This window comes from Schistocerca nitens, chromosome 4 (genome assembly GCF_023898315.1).
Source record: "Schistocerca nitens isolate TAMUIC-IGC-003100 chromosome 4, iqSchNite1.1, whole genome shotgun sequence".
NCBI lineage: Eukaryota > Metazoa > Arthropoda > Insecta > Orthoptera > Acrididae > Schistocerca > Schistocerca nitens.
The window spans coordinates 701,869,495-701,890,355 of record NC_064617.1 but is presented as its reverse complement, the minus strand read 5'-3'; the positions used below and the strand labels follow the sequence as shown (position 1 = coordinate 701,890,355).

The 20,861-nt window shown below is 41.8% G+C and overlaps 1 protein-coding gene across 1 annotated transcript in view; it reads right to left on the bottom strand.

Moving 5' to 3' along the window:
* The window catches only part of LOC126252078 (protein spartin), a 97,560-nt gene that overhangs the window by 53,277 nt on the left and 23,422 nt on the right, over positions 1-20,861 (bottom strand). Inside the window, exons 3-5 of the mRNA XM_049952930.1 lie at positions 3,906-4,222; positions 2,245-2,379; positions 1,159-1,347 (exon numbers count right to left, since the gene is read on the bottom strand). Coding sequence (XP_049808887.1) covers positions 1,159-1,347; positions 2,245-2,379; positions 3,906-4,222 — 641 coding nt within the window. The remainder of the gene's footprint in view (positions 1-1,158; positions 1,348-2,244; positions 2,380-3,905; positions 4,223-20,861) is intronic.

The window sequence follows — 20,861 nt, the reverse complement described above, 5'->3', positions numbered from 1 at the left end:
TACCACCATAAATTAAGGAAAACAGAAACACATTTAGGAATAAATAAAAAAAATATCTTAATAATGCATTCTTTTTATTCTGTTGATGAATATCTACAATTGAATTTGTCCTAAAAGTTCTTGTACTCTTAGTGGCTCTGAGCACTATGGGACTTAACTTCTGAGGTCATCAGTCTCTTGTACTCTTAGTCTACAATGTGGCTGCACTGTAGTATGTACAAGTTTATAGTATATAATTTATCTGAATTGTGCTGTTATGCTTTTGTGTTTTATTTTTAATTTTTAGTATTGTTCATGTGCAGCTGACTAAGTTTCTTAACTGTGATCTAGTCTGATGATCTGTGCTGTGCTAACTTAGCTGTGTATGATCACACATAAGCAAATTTGTGCAGCAATGTTGCATCATTTATAGCTAAAAATTTGTATCACATATGGTAAAGTGAAGCTTTGTTCTAAAAATTTTAAGTTTGTCCAACATCCAGGTGTATCTTGTACAAGTGAGATCTGATGGTCTAAATAAGTAACCAAGTATATTATTATTATTATTATTATTATTATTATTATTATTATTATTATTAATGGTCTAAATAAGTAACCAAGTATATTATTTATATTATTATTATTATTACGTTTGTCACTTTTGGGTGTCAGTTTGTTTCTAATAATTTCACAATGTTCTATGATATTTGTTACACTGTTATATTTTGATGTAAATTATTTTTTTATCCTAGTAGACTTGCTCAGGCAGACCAATGAAGCTTTTCCATCACCTCTGGAGTACAGTGTCAGATTTTCTGGTCCCTCTTGGTTATTAAATTTAAGCGTCATCTTCCCTGTAGTTAGTTTTAAAGGCTGTATTGTTTCACAAAATATGGTGTAAAACTGGAGATGATAATACATCTAAATAATTACAAAAATTACGTAAGTTCTTACAGGGGAAAATGACTACCATATTCTTCAAATGATTTCACTTGTTTTACACAATCTTTTCATACTTTCATTTTTGTACATATATACCTCTAGTATCTATTATTAACATGAACTGAAAATAATAACTGTGCTAAATCACCACAAGTTGACATTAACATAGTGCATACAATTTAACAATGATGATGATAAACTATTAATGCAGTCTATAAGTACTGAATACATGCTCACCTGAGATGAGAGCGCCTGAGATTCTCTGACTATAGCTATATGGTGCAGGTGGCAGAGCTGGTGCTGCTCTCGCCATGCGAGGCAGTGCCTGGGGTGCCTCCTGGCGCATGACACCTTGTAGGATGTCATCCAAGAGCTCAAGCAATGAATCATCTGCATTCTCGGGTAGGATCAGTCCGACAGCTGCACCTGTTTGGTGAACAATGATGTTGCGTATAATTTGCCAAAACAGCTATTGTATGGCAGCAGTTATTTTACACTGATTTAAACACAGCATGTAAACACAATAAAACTGCAAGTGAACAAAGGAAAATAGAAGAGCTATAAATTTTAAAAATGTACGTTGAAGTTGAAATTATTTTGGTCCAACACTGTAACAACTCATCAATTTCTTACGAATAAGTTAACTAGCCATTTATTTCTTCTAATAATAGTGATAACTGAAAAGACTATCAATTTCCCTATTTGTTTTTTCTATACCAGTCAAAATTTTCTGACATTCCATTCGTCCTACTGAGTATCGTATGATGCAGTACATGATATGACTGCAGCCAACCTCTCACCAAAAGGAGCAATTTTTGAGCTGAAGTGATGCACATAACTAATATAGTGAGTACCACAGAGCACTGTGTGTATCTCTGTCACCTTTTTTAAATCTGGCTTTAAGTAATTGGAAAAATAATTGCCACTGAGGAGCACATGCAAGCAGATCTATGGTTCTCCATTATGAGTCCTTGAATTCGTGAATTTCTGGGAATACGGTATACCCCCTGATCCATATTATCTTTGGCTGCTTGTGTGTTTCTATAGAAGCTTATGATTTGCTGCAAGCTGGCATCTACTTAACACTACACAATTAAGCAGAATACTTATGCTCAGTCCAAACTTGAGTAATTAAAACCCAATACTGTAGAATTTTATCTGTGGCCAATAGTAATCTTTCACATAAATTATATAATCTGAAATTAGTATTCTTTCCTTTCAATGTGCATCCTTTAAATCGTCCTAACTTTCATCTGCACACTATAAAGAGCATTCACTGTTCTATTGATTTTATTTTACACAAACACACATTATAACACTTACCAGGAACATCAGAATGCAAGTCAGGTAGTATCAAAGCCCCGTATTGTGTACGAAAGCATGGCGAAACACCAGGTATTAATGGATAAATCCATGTGCCGAGCTGCAAGTAATAACTTGGCACCTCTCCTTCTGCATCTGCAACATAATTTTCCTTTGACTTCAGTTGTTAATCCAGTACATATAGGAATATTATTGAAAAGCAAATACATTACTCAATATAAAGCTGAAACAGTCATTATACCATTAGCCCTTTTCTGCAGAAATATACAATCTGCCAGATTCCATTAGTGGCTAAGCTTGCATTTGGGTACGATAAGTTACTCAGTCTTATCACTGCTGGAGAAATGTTTCCAATGTAATGGTAGTTAAAGTTCACAAAACAGAAAGAAATTATTGGATGTCCTATCTGGAAAATAGGGCAAATGATGTATAATTTCACAACCTGCAACCTGCGTAAAAGACAGTTTCACAGGCAATAGGGAAAAGGGGGGAGGTGGAGGGGGGGGGGGTGAGAGGAGCAATTCCTCGTAATGGAGAATTCAGACCTCACAAGTGAATTTTCTTTTGACAGAATTCAAATCCCTTTTGATAAACTTTCTCATCTACTCCATTTCATCTGACAGCACTACTCTGACAGCAAACCTTCATAAAGGCCTATTATGTTTTATAAAGTTTTGCTGTTTAGACACCACCCTTAGACAAAGCAGCAAAATCTCAGGAAATATTAACCATCAGCTCTCTGGACAGGGAACTCTCATTCCCTTTTACTTCCGTATTACTACAGTGAACGCAATAGTCATCTATTGCCACAAAATCATTGAAAATGTTGTTTTCAACATTCTGCACAATTTCCACACTGTCAGAAATAATGTGTCCATTGGACCACTATTTCTGTTGTCTATGATACTGATCACCAATTCTGAACTATTGCCAACCAAAGACAATTTCCTGAATAATGATGTGTACAATGGACAATACCAAAGTACTCTTTCTGGTTAACTGTTCTCACAGGGGCAATCATTATAGCACATCTTCCACTGTAGATTGGTGCACCGAAAATATTTTTACTTATTCATACCTGTATATTGGTATATCGTTGTCTTACACCATCACCACTGTTTCACAATATCACTTGCAAATTTAAATACAAAATTTTATAAACCAAAATAACACAGCAAAAAGTCTCACTGTACGTATCCAACATTCATGTACTCCCTTTCCTCAACAGTTCTTTTCAGTTTATGAACCACTTGCTTAACTGGGAAGTTTTTGCTAATGATATAGCACAAATTTATTCATTAGCACTCAACAACCAGATGTGAGTTCGCAATGGAATAACTGAGGAAGCATTTTCTAGTATATCTTAAGTCTTAATTGAAGGAAAACATGTACAACACCACAAGCTTACTGGATGATAGCAGTTTCTTATTATTTTTGTTGTTGTAAAGGATTTTGGTTGAACATGGAATGAAAGTAAGAAAGTAGAGTTTGTTAGGGTTCTCTTACACTGAGGGAATCAAACAATTCACTCCAACGTCCGACACTTTGCTTCCAATTCAAAAGTATCTGACAACATCAAGATACATGAAAGCAGAAGCTCTGCTGCCTAGGAATAAATGAGTAACACAAATTCTGCAAAAGTAACTCCATCATAAGCATACCTTTCACATGTACAATCTGTAGTGATGCAGGGTCTGATGGAGATGTGACAGAACCATCAGGTGAGATAAAGTATATTCTAACTCCATCTACTGTGAACAGTAGCTCCCCATGCATCTCATCACACAGCTTACTGCTATCAGGCTTTAACCTCTGCAGGGCTTTTCCCAAATCCTCATATGTCTGGATCTGAGATGGCTCTGGAACGGGTGAACTGGGTGCCGACATTGCCTCTTCATAAGAAGGTGGTGCCTGCTGAGATGATGCACTCCCTGCTGCACTGACCTGTGCATCACTAATCCGGTGCAAGACTTCTTTCCTTGATTAACAGAACAAAATTTGTCAAATCAAGAGTCTGCTTAAGTTGTGAAGATTCTATTTTACAAGCAACATGTGGAAAAAGCACTGTAAAATTGCTATTTGGTGCAAAAGTTAAATAAGAAAGCATATGTCCTCTGACCATACACACATTGCTTCAAAGAAGCAATAAAACCTGAAAAAGGGAAAGTCAATGTCATAAATATTCTCCTTATTAAGGCAAGCACGGAACCTGACAGTAAAAATACAGAAATGTGAACCATCACGAAGAGAGAAGTTGGTGTTAAACTAACTGTAGTATTCCTGACATGACTGGTCAGAAGAGCTGTTACAAGCCTCATCAGTGTCGAATCAGTGTAAGTGACAGCAAGTACTGTGCAGTATTTCACAGGATTTTCTATTTCGTGTCTGGTATCCACTGTACGGTATTATTTAGTTTTATTCCTGGTCCACCTTGATTGCTGTATTTGATTTCCAATGTATATTGCAGTTATAAGTAGTATACATGTATGCAAATGGGTCATCTCTTAACAATGGCACTTTATGTACAATTTGTGACAAAGGATGATTGCTTGAAAAACGCATACATAAAAACACATTAACTAATAAATACAGTCAAGGCGAAAATATGTCTTAAGAAATATACATTGGAACCTAACATGGAAAAAAATGTAGAAAAGGTAAGGTCTCTAGTGGTCCCATCATTTTTCCTCTCTCAACACCGATGTTATTAGAATCCATACAACTCTCTTGTTGGGAAAATGAGCTTAAATCTCATAAACCTTTACTTTCTATACATTAACAGTAGTAGTGATGAGGCGCAATACTTCACAATTGAACATTCACCACTAAAATGAAAGTATTTAAAACAACATTTCAGAAATGTGGTTGACTGACCACTGGTATAAGGAACAGTGAAGAGTCAGCATGTACAAAGGGCATTCAGAAAGTTTCGCAAAGTCCTCTCTGATTTTTTTTATTTTTTGCAGGAGGAGAATGAAATTTTTTGTGAACATACTTGGAACATTTAGCTATATGTTGGTATTATAAAAGTATTTTATTTTATTTACAGGTGAGCCATAATGAACCATGAAGTAGATGTCTGGTTGCAACAACGGTCGGTGATGGAGTTCCTCTTGAAGACCGGCAATGACTCTGTCACATCGATACACAGGAAGTTGCTCCCTGTTTATGGGGAGGACTCAGCGGATCACAGCAGTATCCAGTGCTGGTTGCAGAGGTTTAAAGAAGGTGATTTCTCTCTACTGGACAATCCACAATTCAGTAGACCATCGATGGCAGTGAGTAATGTGAATAAGGAGACCGCTGATCAAATCATCCAAAATGACAGATGTGTGACGACACGACAGCTTGCTGAAATGACTTGTTTGTCATTGGGTAGTGTGGTATCACTGGTACAGTCACTAAGGTACAGAAAAATCTATGCACGTTGGGTGCCTAGATTACTGACAAGAGAAATGAAAAGATGAGGAAGAATGTGTGCGAGGGTCTAATGAAGACCTTTACTGAAGATTGGAAACAGTGTTTTGATGGCATCATTACCCAGGATGAAACATGGTTGTTTTTGTCCGAACCTGAGAGCAAGACCCAATCCATGGAGGGGTGTCATCCAGGTTCCCCTCTGAAGAAGAAACAAAGACTTTCATGAACAGCAGGCGGAAAGGTGATGGCCTCCTCCTTCTAGGATCAGTGTGTGATGAAGCAAGCTGGGATAATTTTAATTTTCCTCTTATTTTGCCATCTGCCTCCTTAAATTCATTTCTTCACTTTGAACTATTTACCATTAGCATACATGAATATAATCTGTATTTTCATAAAAGAAAAAGGTTGGCCCTCAGTTTCAAAGAATATAACACCAGATCAAATTTTGTGCTTAGTTTTATGTACGTAACTGATTTTTCTAATTTATTTTGACTATTCCCAGTTAGTATCTTTCAGTATAGGGTGAAATCAGTGATTGTTTCATAACTTAAATTCTATTGTTGACATATAAACAAATATAAATTCTGTAATAATTGTAAACATTTGGAAGACGAAATGCTAGCAATCTTTAAGTATCTATTTGGCTCTATTCGAAAACATGTTAGCAAAATCAGCTCTTCATTAATTCCAAAGTAATTAGCAGTTTTGTCAAAAGTACTGTTTGCATAACTACACTCCTGGAAATTGAAATAAGAACACCGTGAATTCATTGTCCCAGGAAGGGGAAACTTTATTGACACATTCCTGGGGTCAGATACATCACATGATCACACTGACAGAACCACAGGCACATAGACACAGGCAACAGAGCATGCACAATGTCGGCAATGGTACAGTGTATATCCACCTTTCGCAGCAATGCAGGCTGCTATTCTCCCATGGAGACGATCGTAGAGATGCTGGATGTAGTCCTGTGGAACGGCTTGCCATGCCATTTCCACCTGGCGCCTCAGTTGGACCAGCGTTCATGCTGGACGTGCAGACCGCGTGAGACGACGCTTCATCCAGTCCCAAACATGCTCAATGGGGGACAGATCCGGAGATCTTGCTGGCCAGGGTAGTTGACTTACACCTTCTAGAGCACGTTGGGTGGCACGGGATACATGCGGACGTGCATTTTCCTGTTGGAACAGCAAGTTCCCTTGCCAGTCTAGGAATGGTAGAACGATGGGTTCGATGACGGTTTGGATGTACCGTGCACTATTCAGTGTCCCCTCGACAATCACCAGTGGTGTACGGCCAGTGTAGGAGATCGCTCCCCACACCATGATGCCGGGTGTTGGCCCTGTGTGCCTCGGTCGTATGCAGTCCTGATTGTGGCGCTCACCTGCACGGCGCCAAACATGCATACGACCATCATTGGCACCAAGGCAGAAGCGACTCTCATCGCTGAAGACGACACGTCTCCATTCGTCCCTCCATTCACGCCTGTCGCGACACCACTGGAGGCGGGCTGCACAATGTTGGGGCGTGAGCGGAAGACGGCCTAACGGTGTGCGGGACCATAGCCCAGCTTCATGGAGATGGTTGCGAATGGTCCTCGCCGATACCCCAGGAGCAACAGTGTCCCTAATTTGCTGGGAAGTGGCGGTGCGGTCCCCTACGGCACTGCGTAGGATCCTACGGTCTTGGCGTGCATCCGTGCGTCGCTGCGGTCCGGTCCCAGGTCGACGGGCACGTGCACCTTCCGCCGACCACCGGCGACAACATCGATGTACTGTGGAGACCTCACGCCCCACGTGTTGAGCAATTCGGCGGTACGTCCACCCGGCCACCCGTATGCCCACTATACGCCCTTGCTCAAAGTCCGTCAACTGCACATACAGTTCACGTCCACGCTGTCGCGGCATGCTACCAGTGTTAAAGACTGCGATGGTGCTCAGTATGCCACGACAAACTGGCTGACACTGACGGCGGCGGTGCACAAATGCTGCGCAGCTAGCGCCATTCGACGGCCAACACCGCGGTTCCTGGTGTGTCCGCTGTGCCGTGCGTGTGATCATTGCTTGTACAGCCCTCTCGCAGTGTCCGGAGCAAGTATGGTGGGTCTGACACACCGGTGTCAATGTGTTCTTTTTTCCATTTCCAGGAGTGTATATTTGTTAATTTCATGATTTAAACAAATAATTTGGCTTAACCCTAGTAGTAGAAGACACTGTTAAAAAGATGCGATTTGTCAATGTATTCACTTAATTTAATGAGTTAAGTTTCAATTGTAATTTCTGTAATTTACACTTCGAACAATGTGTAGTTTCAGTACCTATTATTGTGATGATATACAAGGGCCCGATTTTTGGTCACGAGACAGTCAGTCCATGGCCAAGTTTCTGACAAGTAACCTGTGCTGGTTAGAGCAATAACAATGATTCAAATTAACTGTAGAATGAGTGTTAAACAATTAGGCCATGTGTCTGCTCCATATGTACCTGATTATTCTTCAAGAACTGTGAACTTTGTGGTTATGTTTTTACTCCTCGTAGATGTTTAACAAGAAACTATTGTAGCAGTATGTGGAGTTTCACCTGCTAGCTATTAATGAGGCTTATCAAAGGTTAAATAATAGTGCACTGACCACATAATTGTGTATTATTGGGGGCTTGTGAACAGTGAAATTAAAGTACTATGAAACACAACTGTGCACCTGTTGGCTACATAATTTGCGGTAGTCAGTGTCGGAATCCACAACCCATTTTTTCTGCCAGTGTAGCAATGTAGTACATCAACACCAAGGACAACAAACGAAGAGATAAATAAAGCAGGAGGAACTGCCACAGGTGTGGTGTCATTTTCATTGATGTTTTGGAACCTGGCTCCACAATTAACCGGGACTGTTACTTTTTGTCATTGGACAAGCTGCGACATGCCATCAAGACCCACAGACCACGGCTTCAGGGTCAGATCATCAGACCACACCATGACAATGCCAAACCCCATACAGCCCTTGTGACACAGGAGAAAATCAGGAAAATGGATTGGAAAATTGTTCCTCATCCTCCCTACAATTCGGACTTGGCTCAGTCTGATTTTTACCTTTTTAGTCGTCTCAAGGCCCACCTCCATGATAAAACATTTGATGGCAAGAAAGACCTTATTTCCTGTGTCAGGCAATGGTGTAAAAATCAATCCCCCAGAATTTTACCAAAGTGCATGGAAAGAGTGTTGGGCCAGATGTGTCACAGCTGATGGGGGCTACATTGAGTAGGTTCAGTGTATAGCTAAATGTTCCAAGTATGTTCACAAAAAATTTCATTCTCCTCCAGCAAAATATAAAATTAGAGAGGACTGTGCAAAACTTTTTCAATGCCCTTTGTACCACAAGTCATGATAAAGCTGCAACTGCTGTCTCACAGTGAAGATGCATGATGTTCATCCATACCCATGTACATACAAAGACAGATGACAAAATCTTCCAAACAGTTTGTGATCCTAAATTGCTTGACTAATAAAAATACTTTCAAGTGTCACAACCATCATTTGTAATTTAGGTAGACACTGAGTGACACATCACTTTACCAAAGCATACTGTGGGTATGTAAATAATTAAGAGTTGCAATTCTCTGTGGCAGGCAGAAAGGTAACCACAGAGCACGACTGTTGTTCATGTTTAATTTATTACCTGGCCCAGTAGTGGACATAATCATCGTGGAAAATGTCAAATGTTGAGTGATCACTGATAAACATGGAGATGCCATTTACTCATGAGACAGCATTATCAGACCCTGACAGAATTTGGAAGGGCCTCATTGTGGATCTCCATTTGGTCATCTGATCAAATAGTGCAATATCCAGATGACAGTAGCTCAATATTTGACTGCACGGGAATGTGAGGGCATATATATTCATGATAAAGGTTCCAGTTGACCACATCTGACCACCACAAAGTAGGATCACCAAACTGTGAAACCTGAGAAAAGTAATGGACTCACTGCAACATTTTGTATCACTCCACATCATTTGTCAGAGAAAAGCAGACAGCTCCATATGGAGTGATAGTGAGGCTAAAGCATGGACTGCTGGGGGTTTGCAGGTTTTGTTTTAGGGAGCAAAAACAACTAAGGTCATAAGCACCCACATCATAACCTTACAACAGTAATACATGAAAGAAGTTAAAAGCGAGTATACATGAAGCCCAATCAATGGAAGGAAAGAGTGATAAAAACAAGGATTTCCTCTTGGAGAAAGGTCCACAAAATACGCCACAGAGACAGCAGAGGTCCCAAGCCAAAAATTAAATGTCCTTTGCCCACATTGCTACGATGTATAAAAGTAAAATGCAGTTGAGAGCCTCTGCATAGTTTACTAAAATGGCCCATAACTCAGACAGCAAACATATAATAGAACATAAGTGGTTAAAAAAATGGCATTCAGTCAGGAAATGGTGAATTGTCAGAGGCTGACAATAATTAGCACAAAGTGGTGGGGGATCATCGCTTAACAAATAGTGATGGCTAAAATGACAGCGCCCAGTACACAACCTGGCTAAAATTATTTCCTCGCAGTGAGAGGGCCGAGAGGAGGTTGGCCAAACAGCTCGGAGGGGTTTAATTTCCAGAGCTTGTTCCTGTGAAGAGAAGACCAGTGGTGATGCCAAAGTGACACCACCTGCTGACAGATGGCAACACACAGAGATCATCCCAATGCTGACATAGGAGGACTGCAGCCTTGGCAGCAGCATCAACAGCCTCATTTCCCGACAGACCGATGTGATCAGTAACCCACATGAACATCACAGTGCACTAAGGGTTAAACTGTGTACAGCACACAGACGCTGTGTATGGCACTAGGAAAATTGGAGCAAATGACATAATTAAAAAGCCTGGGTTACTGGATGTAATGGGTGGTCTGATAGAGGGTGAAGAGCTCTGCTATAAATACTGAGCAGCTGATACCAAAAATGGTCCGTGCCAATGACAAAGGCACACCCAACACCACAGTTAGTCTTAAAGCCATAAGTGTACATGAAGCTGTTATCGCCAAGTTGCACTGAAGGTCTAGAAACCTACAGTGATAGATCAAATCCAGATTAGTTTCCACGGGAAGTGAATGAGGTCCAAAATGAACATGGGTAGCCGCACAAAGCCAAGGCAGTGAAGGGTTCATACCCACTGGGAACATGGCAGGTAGTGTGGATTTAAGCTAGAGACTCTCAAACCATGTTAGTGTAAAAGTTGCCAATGGCCAAACTTTTCCATGATGGTGGATTGTATTAAGACAGCATAAGATGGACGGATGTACAGATTAATAAAAAAACACCCATAGTCTAGTTTCAAATGGGCAATGGATCGGTGGAGGGTGGTCTGATCTGCTCCCTAGGTAGTAACGCTGGTAACAAGTAGGACAATGGGGAACAGGGAACAGCATGTGGCCAGGTAAGACACGTGGAAGGATCAAGAAAGTTTTCTGTCAAGCATGAGCACCAGGAATTTCATAGTTTCAGCGAGAGGAAGAGCAACATGTCTAAGATTTAAAGATAGTGGAAGAAAACCACAGTGCCGTCATAAATTCATAAAAATGGTTTTTTTTAGTGGAAAAGCAAAAGCCATTGTCCTTGGAGAACTGCAATAGATCACAAAGCCATCGATAAAAAGGGAGCTGGAGCTGTCTGGTCAGAGAGAGGCCATATTAGGGTTAATGGCTATAGCAAAGAGGATGATGCTGAGGACGGAGCCTTGATGCACCCCATTCTCCAAGAAAGAGGTGTCCGACAAGACCGTACCCACATGTACCATAAAAACTCTGTCTTTTAAAAATTCCTGAAGGAAAAGGGGCAGGCGGTCTCAGAAGCACAATGTATATAGAGTACGGAGGATAACAGTCCTCCAGCAGATGTTGTAGGCATTCTCCAAATCAAAAAACAGCCACAGTCTGGTATTTGCACATAAAACCATTCATGACATGTGTTGACAAAGTGACGAGATGATCAACTGAGAACAGCATGCTCAAAATCCACATTGTGGAGTTGTTAGTAGAGTGCAAGACTTGAGCCACCACATCAGTCGGCCAGGTATCATATGTTCCATCATCTTGCAAACACAGCTGGTGAGAGAAATGGGGTGGTAGCTAGAATGAAGGTGTTTGTCCTTACCATGTTTAGATATGGGTAGTCATACCAGCATCTGGGAAACATGCCATCTGACTAAATACAATTGTACATATGAAGTAGAAAGTGGTTGCCCGCAAGAGAAAGGTGCTGCAACATCTGAAGGTGAACTTTGTCCTTCCCTAGGGCAGAAGTTCAGGATGAAGTGCATGCATGGTCTAGCTCCCTCATAGTAACAGTGGCTTTGTAGCATTCACAATTCTGAAAGGAGGAGGGTATCACCCAAGCCTCCTCAACATGTTTCTGAAAGAGGAAGGAGGGTTGATAGTGGGTGGGGCTCAAAATTTCCACAAAATAGCAGCCTAAGGAGTTGGAGATAGCAATAGGGCCACAATGACATCATCTGCTATGGTCAGGCTGGAAATCAGGGAATAACCTTGGTCTCAATGAGCTGAAGGAAGTTTCTCCAGACAACAGGAAAGAGGAAGTGAAACTGTTAAAAAAACTAGTAAATGAAATCCAGCTACCATTTTTGCTATCCTGCAGAATGTGACGACACAGCACATGCAACTGTTTATAATGAATACAGTTTGCCATCATAGGATGACTGGTAAAAACACGGAGAGCATGTCTCTATACTCAAATCGCATCGTGGCATACCTCAGTCTACCAGGAGACCGGAACATGGCACGGTAAAGAGGAAGTATGAGGTATGGAATGTTCTGTGGCAGTAAGGATAATGTTTGTAATGTACACTACCTGGTCATCGGAACAGGGGAAATGTTGTTCGTCGAAGGTTGCCAGGGAGGAGTAAAGCCTCCAGTCGGCCTTAGAAAGCTGCCAACTGGGTTTATAAGTAGGTGGGGTAGGAGTCAGCACATGGATAAAGCTTGGAAAATGGTTGGTCGAGTACACATCAGGGAGAAAGAACTATTTGAGATGATGGGCAAGCTGGGCAGTGCAGAATGAGAGGTCCAAATTAGAATAGGTGTCTGTGGAGTCTGAAAGGAACATGAGTGCTCCAGAGTTAAGGCAGATGAGGCTGAGTTGATTGAGGTCAGCCAAGACAGCACCTCTCGGACAGGTTCTTTAAGATCCCCAAAGAGGATGGTGCACTTTAAAGTCACTAAGCAGCGAAAAGGGATGAGGGAGTTGACCAATAAATTAGGGGAAGTCTGTCATGGTGACAGCGAATGACGGAGGGGTGTAGACATTACACTGGGAAAAGGTGTAGCGAGGAAGGAAAATATGGACTGCAACAACTTGCAGTCAGGTGCTCAGTGAGATGGTCTGGCTATGGATATCATCCCAAATGAGCAACACGACTCCTTCATGAGATGGAATGCCATATTCAGAAGGAGGTCAAGGCGGAACAGGAGGAAACACGGGAGGTGAAAGTGGCAGCAAAGAACCAGATGATGCAATTCCAAGAGCAGCTGTAATTCCTCCTTGTGGACCTAATGCCGTGAACATTCCATTGGAGAAGGGTAATAATGGGGAATGGGGAGAAGGGAAGAAAGGAAGGCTAGTCACCTTGGTGGCTGCCAAGTGCCAGGCTTTAAAGACTCACTGCTACAGGGCACAGAAGCTGGAGGAGCCTGGTCCATGAAATCTACAGAGGCATCAGCATTCTTCCTGGGTTGGCCTGTGGATTCCACAGCAGAAAAACAATAGACGATGTGCACCAGTCAAATGGAGGTCAGCTGGGTGAGGGTATCACATGGTGAAACCGTTGAAGAGGCTCTCCAAGTCAGAGAAGGAAAAGACCGTTTGCCTTTATTTGATTTGTTAGAGCCTTTATCATAGCAGGTGAAGACTCAGACAGCTGTTGGCTGGAGGCGCATAACAAGTCTTTGCAGGAGTATTCCTTTTGCCCTTCTGGCCTACCAGCAGTGTAGCAGGTGATTTCAAAGCTGGGGCGAAAATTTGGTGGCTTTTTGCACAGCTGTAGGAGGAGGAGATGGGGATGCTACCATGGCATTAGACAATTTTACAACTGCAGTGCTGAACTGGACGTCACAAGACTGTGTGGCCATGTCCTCCGTGGACCGACAAGGCATAGCAAGAATGGAACTACAGTGTCAGATGGTAGAATGAGGGCTTTCGACTATCCAACAACTTGTGAGTTCTATTTTGTAATCACTGAAATATCATTACATACTCTCTAAGTCTGTGAAGTTTTGTTTCCTCCTCCAACTCTGGGTGCTTCACATTTTTTTGCAGGCAGTATAGAAGCCAGATTCATGGATAGTTGTAGAGATAGTCTCCTATGACATCTGTTATCTGGGAGAATGGTACAATTATCTCCTTACCTGCAACGGGCAAAGGGTATCCTGGGTGCTTTTGTCTGACTTGTGCACGTGGTACAAATGCTGAATGGTTGGCATAACATTTGAGGAATCAGATGAGATGAACAATCAAGCCAGATGACGTTCCATTCAGTCCATTGCCCTCAACACTGAGCAAAACATGACATTAAATATAGCAACTGATACACTCTGATAACACAGTTGGTGAAAACAACTGGGCAGTTGATTGTTTACCACATAATTAAAAAACTTTGAAACCAACCAGTCATCATAATAACATGTTTGGTGTATTTACATTTATTAGTCTATGGGATAATTTTCTGGGGAAACTTATCACTTACAAATACAGTATTCATAGCAGTCCATTCAAGAAGAATAGTACTGTCCACAGCTACAACACTTGAAGAAAAAAATATCATTATTCACTATTAATGCTGTTAAGTCTCACAAAAGGTAAATCAAAATGCAGTCGCAAAGTAACAAGTTGTTGTTGAAGTCATCAATCCAAAGATTGATGTGATGCAGCCCTCCAAACTCACCTGTTTCACGCAAGTCTTTACAACCTACACCCATTTAAACCTTCTTACTGGATTCAGTCCTCCCTCTACAATTGTTGTTATTGAAGTCATCAATCCAAAGACTGATGTCATACAGCCCTCCAAACTCATGTGTTTCATGCAAGTCTTTACAACCTACAGCTATTTAAGCCTTCTTACTGGATCCAGTCCTCCCTTGACAATTGTTATCAATCACACTTTACTCTAGTACCAGCTCATCTGTCCCTTGATGCCTCAGGTCCTACCAACCAATCAGTTACTTGATCTATCCATCAAATCTTCAGCACTAGATTTGAAAAGGTTCTGCTCCCTTCTTATCTGAACAGTTTATAATTCATAGTTCACTTCCACATAAGCCTACATTCTGAACAAATACTTTCAAGGAACTTTCTTACAGATAAATTTATACTCAATATTAACACTTTACCCTTTTTCGAGAAAGAGTTTCTTTAATTCTGCCATCATCAGTTATTTTCCTGCCAAATAGCAAAACTTTTCTACTTGCATCAACTCAGTTTCTGACATAATTCCCTAAGAAGTACTGGATTTAATTCAACTAGAGCTATAGACTGTCACCATGGTCTAGGGACACCGTGTTTGGCTAATAATCAAAATGTCCTGGTTCCCAGGTTTGATTCTAGCCATTGCTTAAATCATGAATAAAAGTCAACAGCAATGGCAACTGAAGACTCCCAGTATAAGTAGTCAACCTTGTTCTGACAATGGACAGAGGACAGAAGGAGGTTCAGAGTACCCTCTTGCCCTCAGGGTGGGAAACCATGCCTAAAAGGCAGAAGAATCAGAAATGATCAATAGTATGAGGATGCAAGAGGCAATGAAAACCACTATATTAAAGATACATAATGCATGTGGCCTGTAATTGAAAAAGTGTCATGGAGATCTCTCTGTTGGCAAAAGATTCTGGATTAGTCCCCATTTTGATATCTGGGAGGTTGCCATGAGAAAATAATTGAGCAACCAATGAAAGAATAACATTCTTCATGTCAGAAGTCTGAATGTGTTAGGGAAGCTAGAAAATCTGAAGAGAGATATACAAAAGCTCAGTTTAGATATAGCAATTAAAAAAAAAAAAGTCAGTAAAGAAATATTTCAAGTGACTGACAAAAGAAGGGAGCACATAAATGCTTAGGAAAAGGCAGGACTATACCAATACAAGTCACCTATAAATGAAACAGATAGGAAGTACATGGACAACAGGGGAAAATGGTTGCAAGTAAAATGTGAAGAAATTGAAAAAGATATGGTCATCCGATGGACTGAATCATGACATAGAAAAATCATGACAGCCTTTAGTGAAACTAAAAACAAGGGCATCAACATTAAGAGTGCACAGGGGAATTTCGCTGTTAAACATACAGAAATAAAAGGATAGTCGGAAAGAGTATACTGAAGGCCTCTACGAGGGGGAGAATTTGTCTGATGATATGATATGATATGGAAGACATAGAGTCAGAGTTTACAGAGTTTTGGAAGACCTGTGGTCAAATAAGGCAGAAGGCATAGATAATATTGTGTATTCAGGGCTGCCCCCTGCATATTTCGGCCACTGCAGTAACATGTATGCTTCATGGGCAATGTATGGCCCCTGCCTCAACATGGAGGTTGTTTATAAATAAGAGTCATGGTACAGTGTACAGTCACACTGGCAACAGCCACCACAGCCTCCAGGGACGCCAACCTCACTGACAGGCAGCAGCCTGTCGCGTCAGAGAGAACTGTAGGCAGGGCACTACCTCTATATGAAGCTATGTCACCTGCACTCACAGCACCACATGGGTATCCTTCTGTAGCAAATTATTTAGGCCACCGCTGGACCAAGCTGGAGCAGTTATGTCCCAGGGCTTCACACCACCTACACTAGCAGCTCACCATACCAAGTCATCGCCCTTGCTGTGAGCACCTGTCACCAACACTACGCAGGACTGCTGTTTGCTGCTTCCAGGTGGCATGCCACACCACATGTCATCGTACCGGTAGCTTATGTCATCCAAGACTTCGCCTCCAACATTTGCCAATGCCCGACGTACCAAAAATATCATCATCTAATGGACATACATAAGAATGCCAGGTTGGATCCTCGTGATCCAGAGCCTACCATGACCTGCGGACTTCTTCATGTAGGTGCATCTCACACAATACCCAGGAGAAACAGTTCTGTTTGTACTTCAGCTGTGTGGACATTCATCCAGGGACATTGTATTGTGTATTGTTAATAAAAAGTTATTACAAAGATTCTCTCACTCCTTAGTATGAGGTTACTTCAAAAGCACTTCTGTGAGGTCTTTCATTGCTCTTCTCCAATCTGCCATGCTTCATTTGCAATGAGTCTCTTTCACACTTGTGGTACTAGTGCATTTTGACTCTGGCTTCTCCCCCCCCCCCCCCTCCCCCCAATCTGCCTTATGCTTCAATGATGATGAGGTAAAAGGTTTCGTATTTCAGCACTCTTAAAGTATGTTTTAGTGCTTCTGCTGTGTATTGGTTCATTTTGCTGAACAAGTTTCACTTCAAGTTTGTTAATATAGTTTTTAAACAGCTAGGTTTTGGGCTAGGTTGTTTTGGTGGGACAGTGTTTCCACACTTCTTGCATTGTCACGCAGTCAGAAGGCAGTTGGTGCTCATTGCACTCCACAATTCTAATTACAGGACAAGTTTCTCAGTCTATGCAAGTCAGAGAAACAAGTTTCTTGGTCACTGTCTTAATTTCTTATGTAGTTCAGGCTTTCCATTCACACGTTCTACAAGTGCGAATTCTCTTAGTTGACAATATTGGTGTGTATTATTTCCAGTGGTTCTTTCATGAATTTTTCGTACTCCTGTGACAGTTCACATTCCAGGACTGGCAGTGTATTTTCATGTAAGTTTTTTTGTGTGTTACTTTTTTCTTATCATGTCTGTCCCTTCATCCAAGTGGTCTGTCTCGACTCATTCAGTTACAGGAGCAGTAAATTCAGAAACTGCTGCAGGGTGTAACTCAGCTCACTTAGGTTTTGGCTACTACAGTTGCATCTACATCTGCACCGACTTTTTGTGTGTTTAATGATCAGAAAGATTGGTCGTTGTACCATCAGCAGTTGGAGTGGCATTTTATGGCCTACAGCATTAAGGTGTGTAACACAGCGTTCATTTTAGTGCTAGTATGGGTGCAGTAATTGTTCGTTTGCATTGTTAGGTTTTCCCGGGCTATGACTTGTTAGTGAAACAGATGTACACTTATGATTGTCACCTCCGGCCAAGCAGTGTGTGTGCCACATTCTTGGTCAATGTCCGACAATCTTCCCCACAGTGAGCTTGTTCGTGAACAGTGTCCAGACTGGGTGTCCAGAAGTTGTGTGTGGGGCAAGCTGGGTCTACTTCAGTCAAGTTGTTCGCAAAGCCGTTATACGTGTGGCCCTCGGTTTTGTGTTCACAGAGGTCTACGGTGGTAGTCCCATCCTCTCGCCATAGCCCTTACCTGTGACATCATTGTACATCAACTCCCTTGTTGTTGGCATCAGTCCTGTTAGTGCCAGCCCCATCATGACCGGCCCTCCCATCGGTGCTGCCCTTATGTGACTGACTCGCCTCTCAGTGTCACTCCTTTTGGTGACAGTCCTGACATGGCTGGCCCTCTAGTCATCACCAAGCCTGTCAATATTGACTTCGGTACATTTGTCAGGCCTGTCAAAGCCAGCCATGTCTCGACTGGCCCTCCAGTAATCACTCAGCCTGTCAGCGATGCCAATCCAGGTGTCAGTCCACGTGTTGCCATCCCTGTGCTGGCCAGCCCTCTTGTCATCAGCCGCCCTGTTGATGATGCAGCAAGCCTTCTAAATCAGTTTGGTCATCACCAGCTGTTTTGGTCAGTCCACCTGTTATCACCCATGTTGACAACAACGCCATTCCTGTTTTCGTCAGCCCTGTTACGGCCAACCCTCCTGCTGTTGCCAGCCCTGTTGACATCAAACCTAGCTGTCGGATCAGTGTATCTGTTACTGGTCCTGTCATGGCTGACCCCCTTGCCGCAGCCACCACCATCCCTGCAGCCAGCCCATTTTCCCCGCTGCCACTGACCACACCAGGGGCCGCTCTTGTTGTTGCTACCAGCCCAGCACTGTTCCCACTGGCGCCACCAATCCAGTCGTGTGTTCTTCCAAGCTTTGGGCTGCCTTCACAGAAATTTTGCATAAGCTCTGCCTATGCCCAGTCAGCCCCACTGTTGCATGTGGAGGCTGGTTGACTTAAGAGTGCATGGAATATTTGTTTTACTGGGATCAATTTCCTGTGTTGTTTAGTAGTTTGTTTCAGTATCTTCACGTGCCTGAGATTTTGGAAGCTGTTATGCACTGCTTATGTGATTTTTCTGTTCTCATGTATAAGGTGTGGTAGTCTTACACCCTCAGCTCAGCATCCATGTTCACTGTATATTTAATTCTTATTAAAGTGTTCGTGCCATGTCGGGGTTCTTTTTATGCATTGTGTTATGGTTCTGTTCAATGTTAGTAGACTGCAAGGTTGTGTTACTGTGCTTAGCAATGCACTGGTCAGTTCCCAGGCAGATGCTTACACATTGACTGACTCTGCTGTTGTTTTATTCCAGCTGTTTGGACAGTCTGCACTGGTGGCTGTGTTCAACCTACTCCCTTGGATGCAGCACTTCTTTGAGAGGGTTGAACCATCTCTTTTTAAGGGGGGAGGGGCACGGTGTACGCAGGATTGCCCCTGCATATTTTGGCTGCCACAGTAATGTGTAGTATGCTTCACTTGCCAGGTATTGCTCCTGCCTCACCACAAAGATTGCCAGGTATTGCTCCTGCCTCACCACAAAGATTGTTTATAAATAGAGTCATGGTTCTGCATACAGTCAAGCCACCAGTAGCTGTCACAGCATCAGGGGTGCCGACCTTGCTGACAGGCAGTGTGCCTGTCGCAGCACAGAGGACTGTAGGCACAGCACTACTACTCTGCGTCACTTGCCATAGCGCCATTTGGTCGTCGTTCTGTGGAAGATTATTTAGGCTGCCGCCAGACCAAGCTGGAGCAGTTACATCCCAGGGCTTCACATTGGCCAATGACATGCTGCAAAACATCCCCCCAGCAGCTATAGTCATCCAAGCCATCATCCCCCATAACTGTTGACACCCATATTCTGGAAGTATCATCATCTCAAAGACTTACTCCAAGTGCCAGGTTGGATCCTAATGACAATCAACCTCTGCTCCTTCTGTTCCACTGCCCACAATGACTCGTGGACTCCATTGTGTATGCGCATGTCATGCAGCATCTGAGAGAGATAGTTCTGTTTGTACTTCAACTGTGTGGATTTTCATCTAGAGACATTGTATTTTAGTTCTGTTTTCTATACCATTACAAACAGTTATTATGAAGTGTCTTTCATCCCTGCACAGTACAAGGATACTTCAGAAACATTTCTTCAAAAATTCTAAAGTGAGTGGGGAAGCGATAATTGAACAACTATTCAGCTTGGTATGTAGAATCTATGAGATTGGAGACTTACGATGAGACTTTCGGAAAAATATCATCCACACAATCCTGAAAATAGCAAGGGCAGATGAGTGTGAGAATTGTAGCACAATCCGTTTAATAGTTTCCACATTCGAGTTACTGACAATAATAATATGTAGAAGAATGGCAAAGAAAACTGAAGATCTTTTAGATGATGAGAAGTTTGGCTTTCAGAAAGGTAAATGCAGCAGAGAGTCAGTTCTGGTGGCACTTGATAAGAAAAATAAGACTTAAAAAGAATGAAAACACTTTCATGAGATATTTCGAAAATTCTGAGAAAAGTTGGAATAAGCTATAGAGAAGGATGAGTAACACAAAAAATGCACAAGGATCACAACGGAACGATAAGAATGGAAGACCAAGAATGAAGGGCTCAGATTAAAAAGGATATCAGAAACAATGCAGTCTTTTGTCCATACTGTCCAATCAGTACATCAAAGAACCAACGACAGAAATAGAAGAGTGGATTAAAATTCAAGGTGGAAAGATATCAATGATAAGATTTCTAGATGATATTGCTATCTTCAGTGAATGTGAAAAAGAGTTATAGGACCAGCTGCAGTCTAACTAGCATGGGATATGGTAGGTGGGTAAACCACAGAAAGACAAAAATAATTAGGAGCAACAGAAATGATATTAATGATGGATGTAATGTTAAATCTGGTGACCATGCAGTAGATTAGGTTAAGGAATTCTACTAGCCTG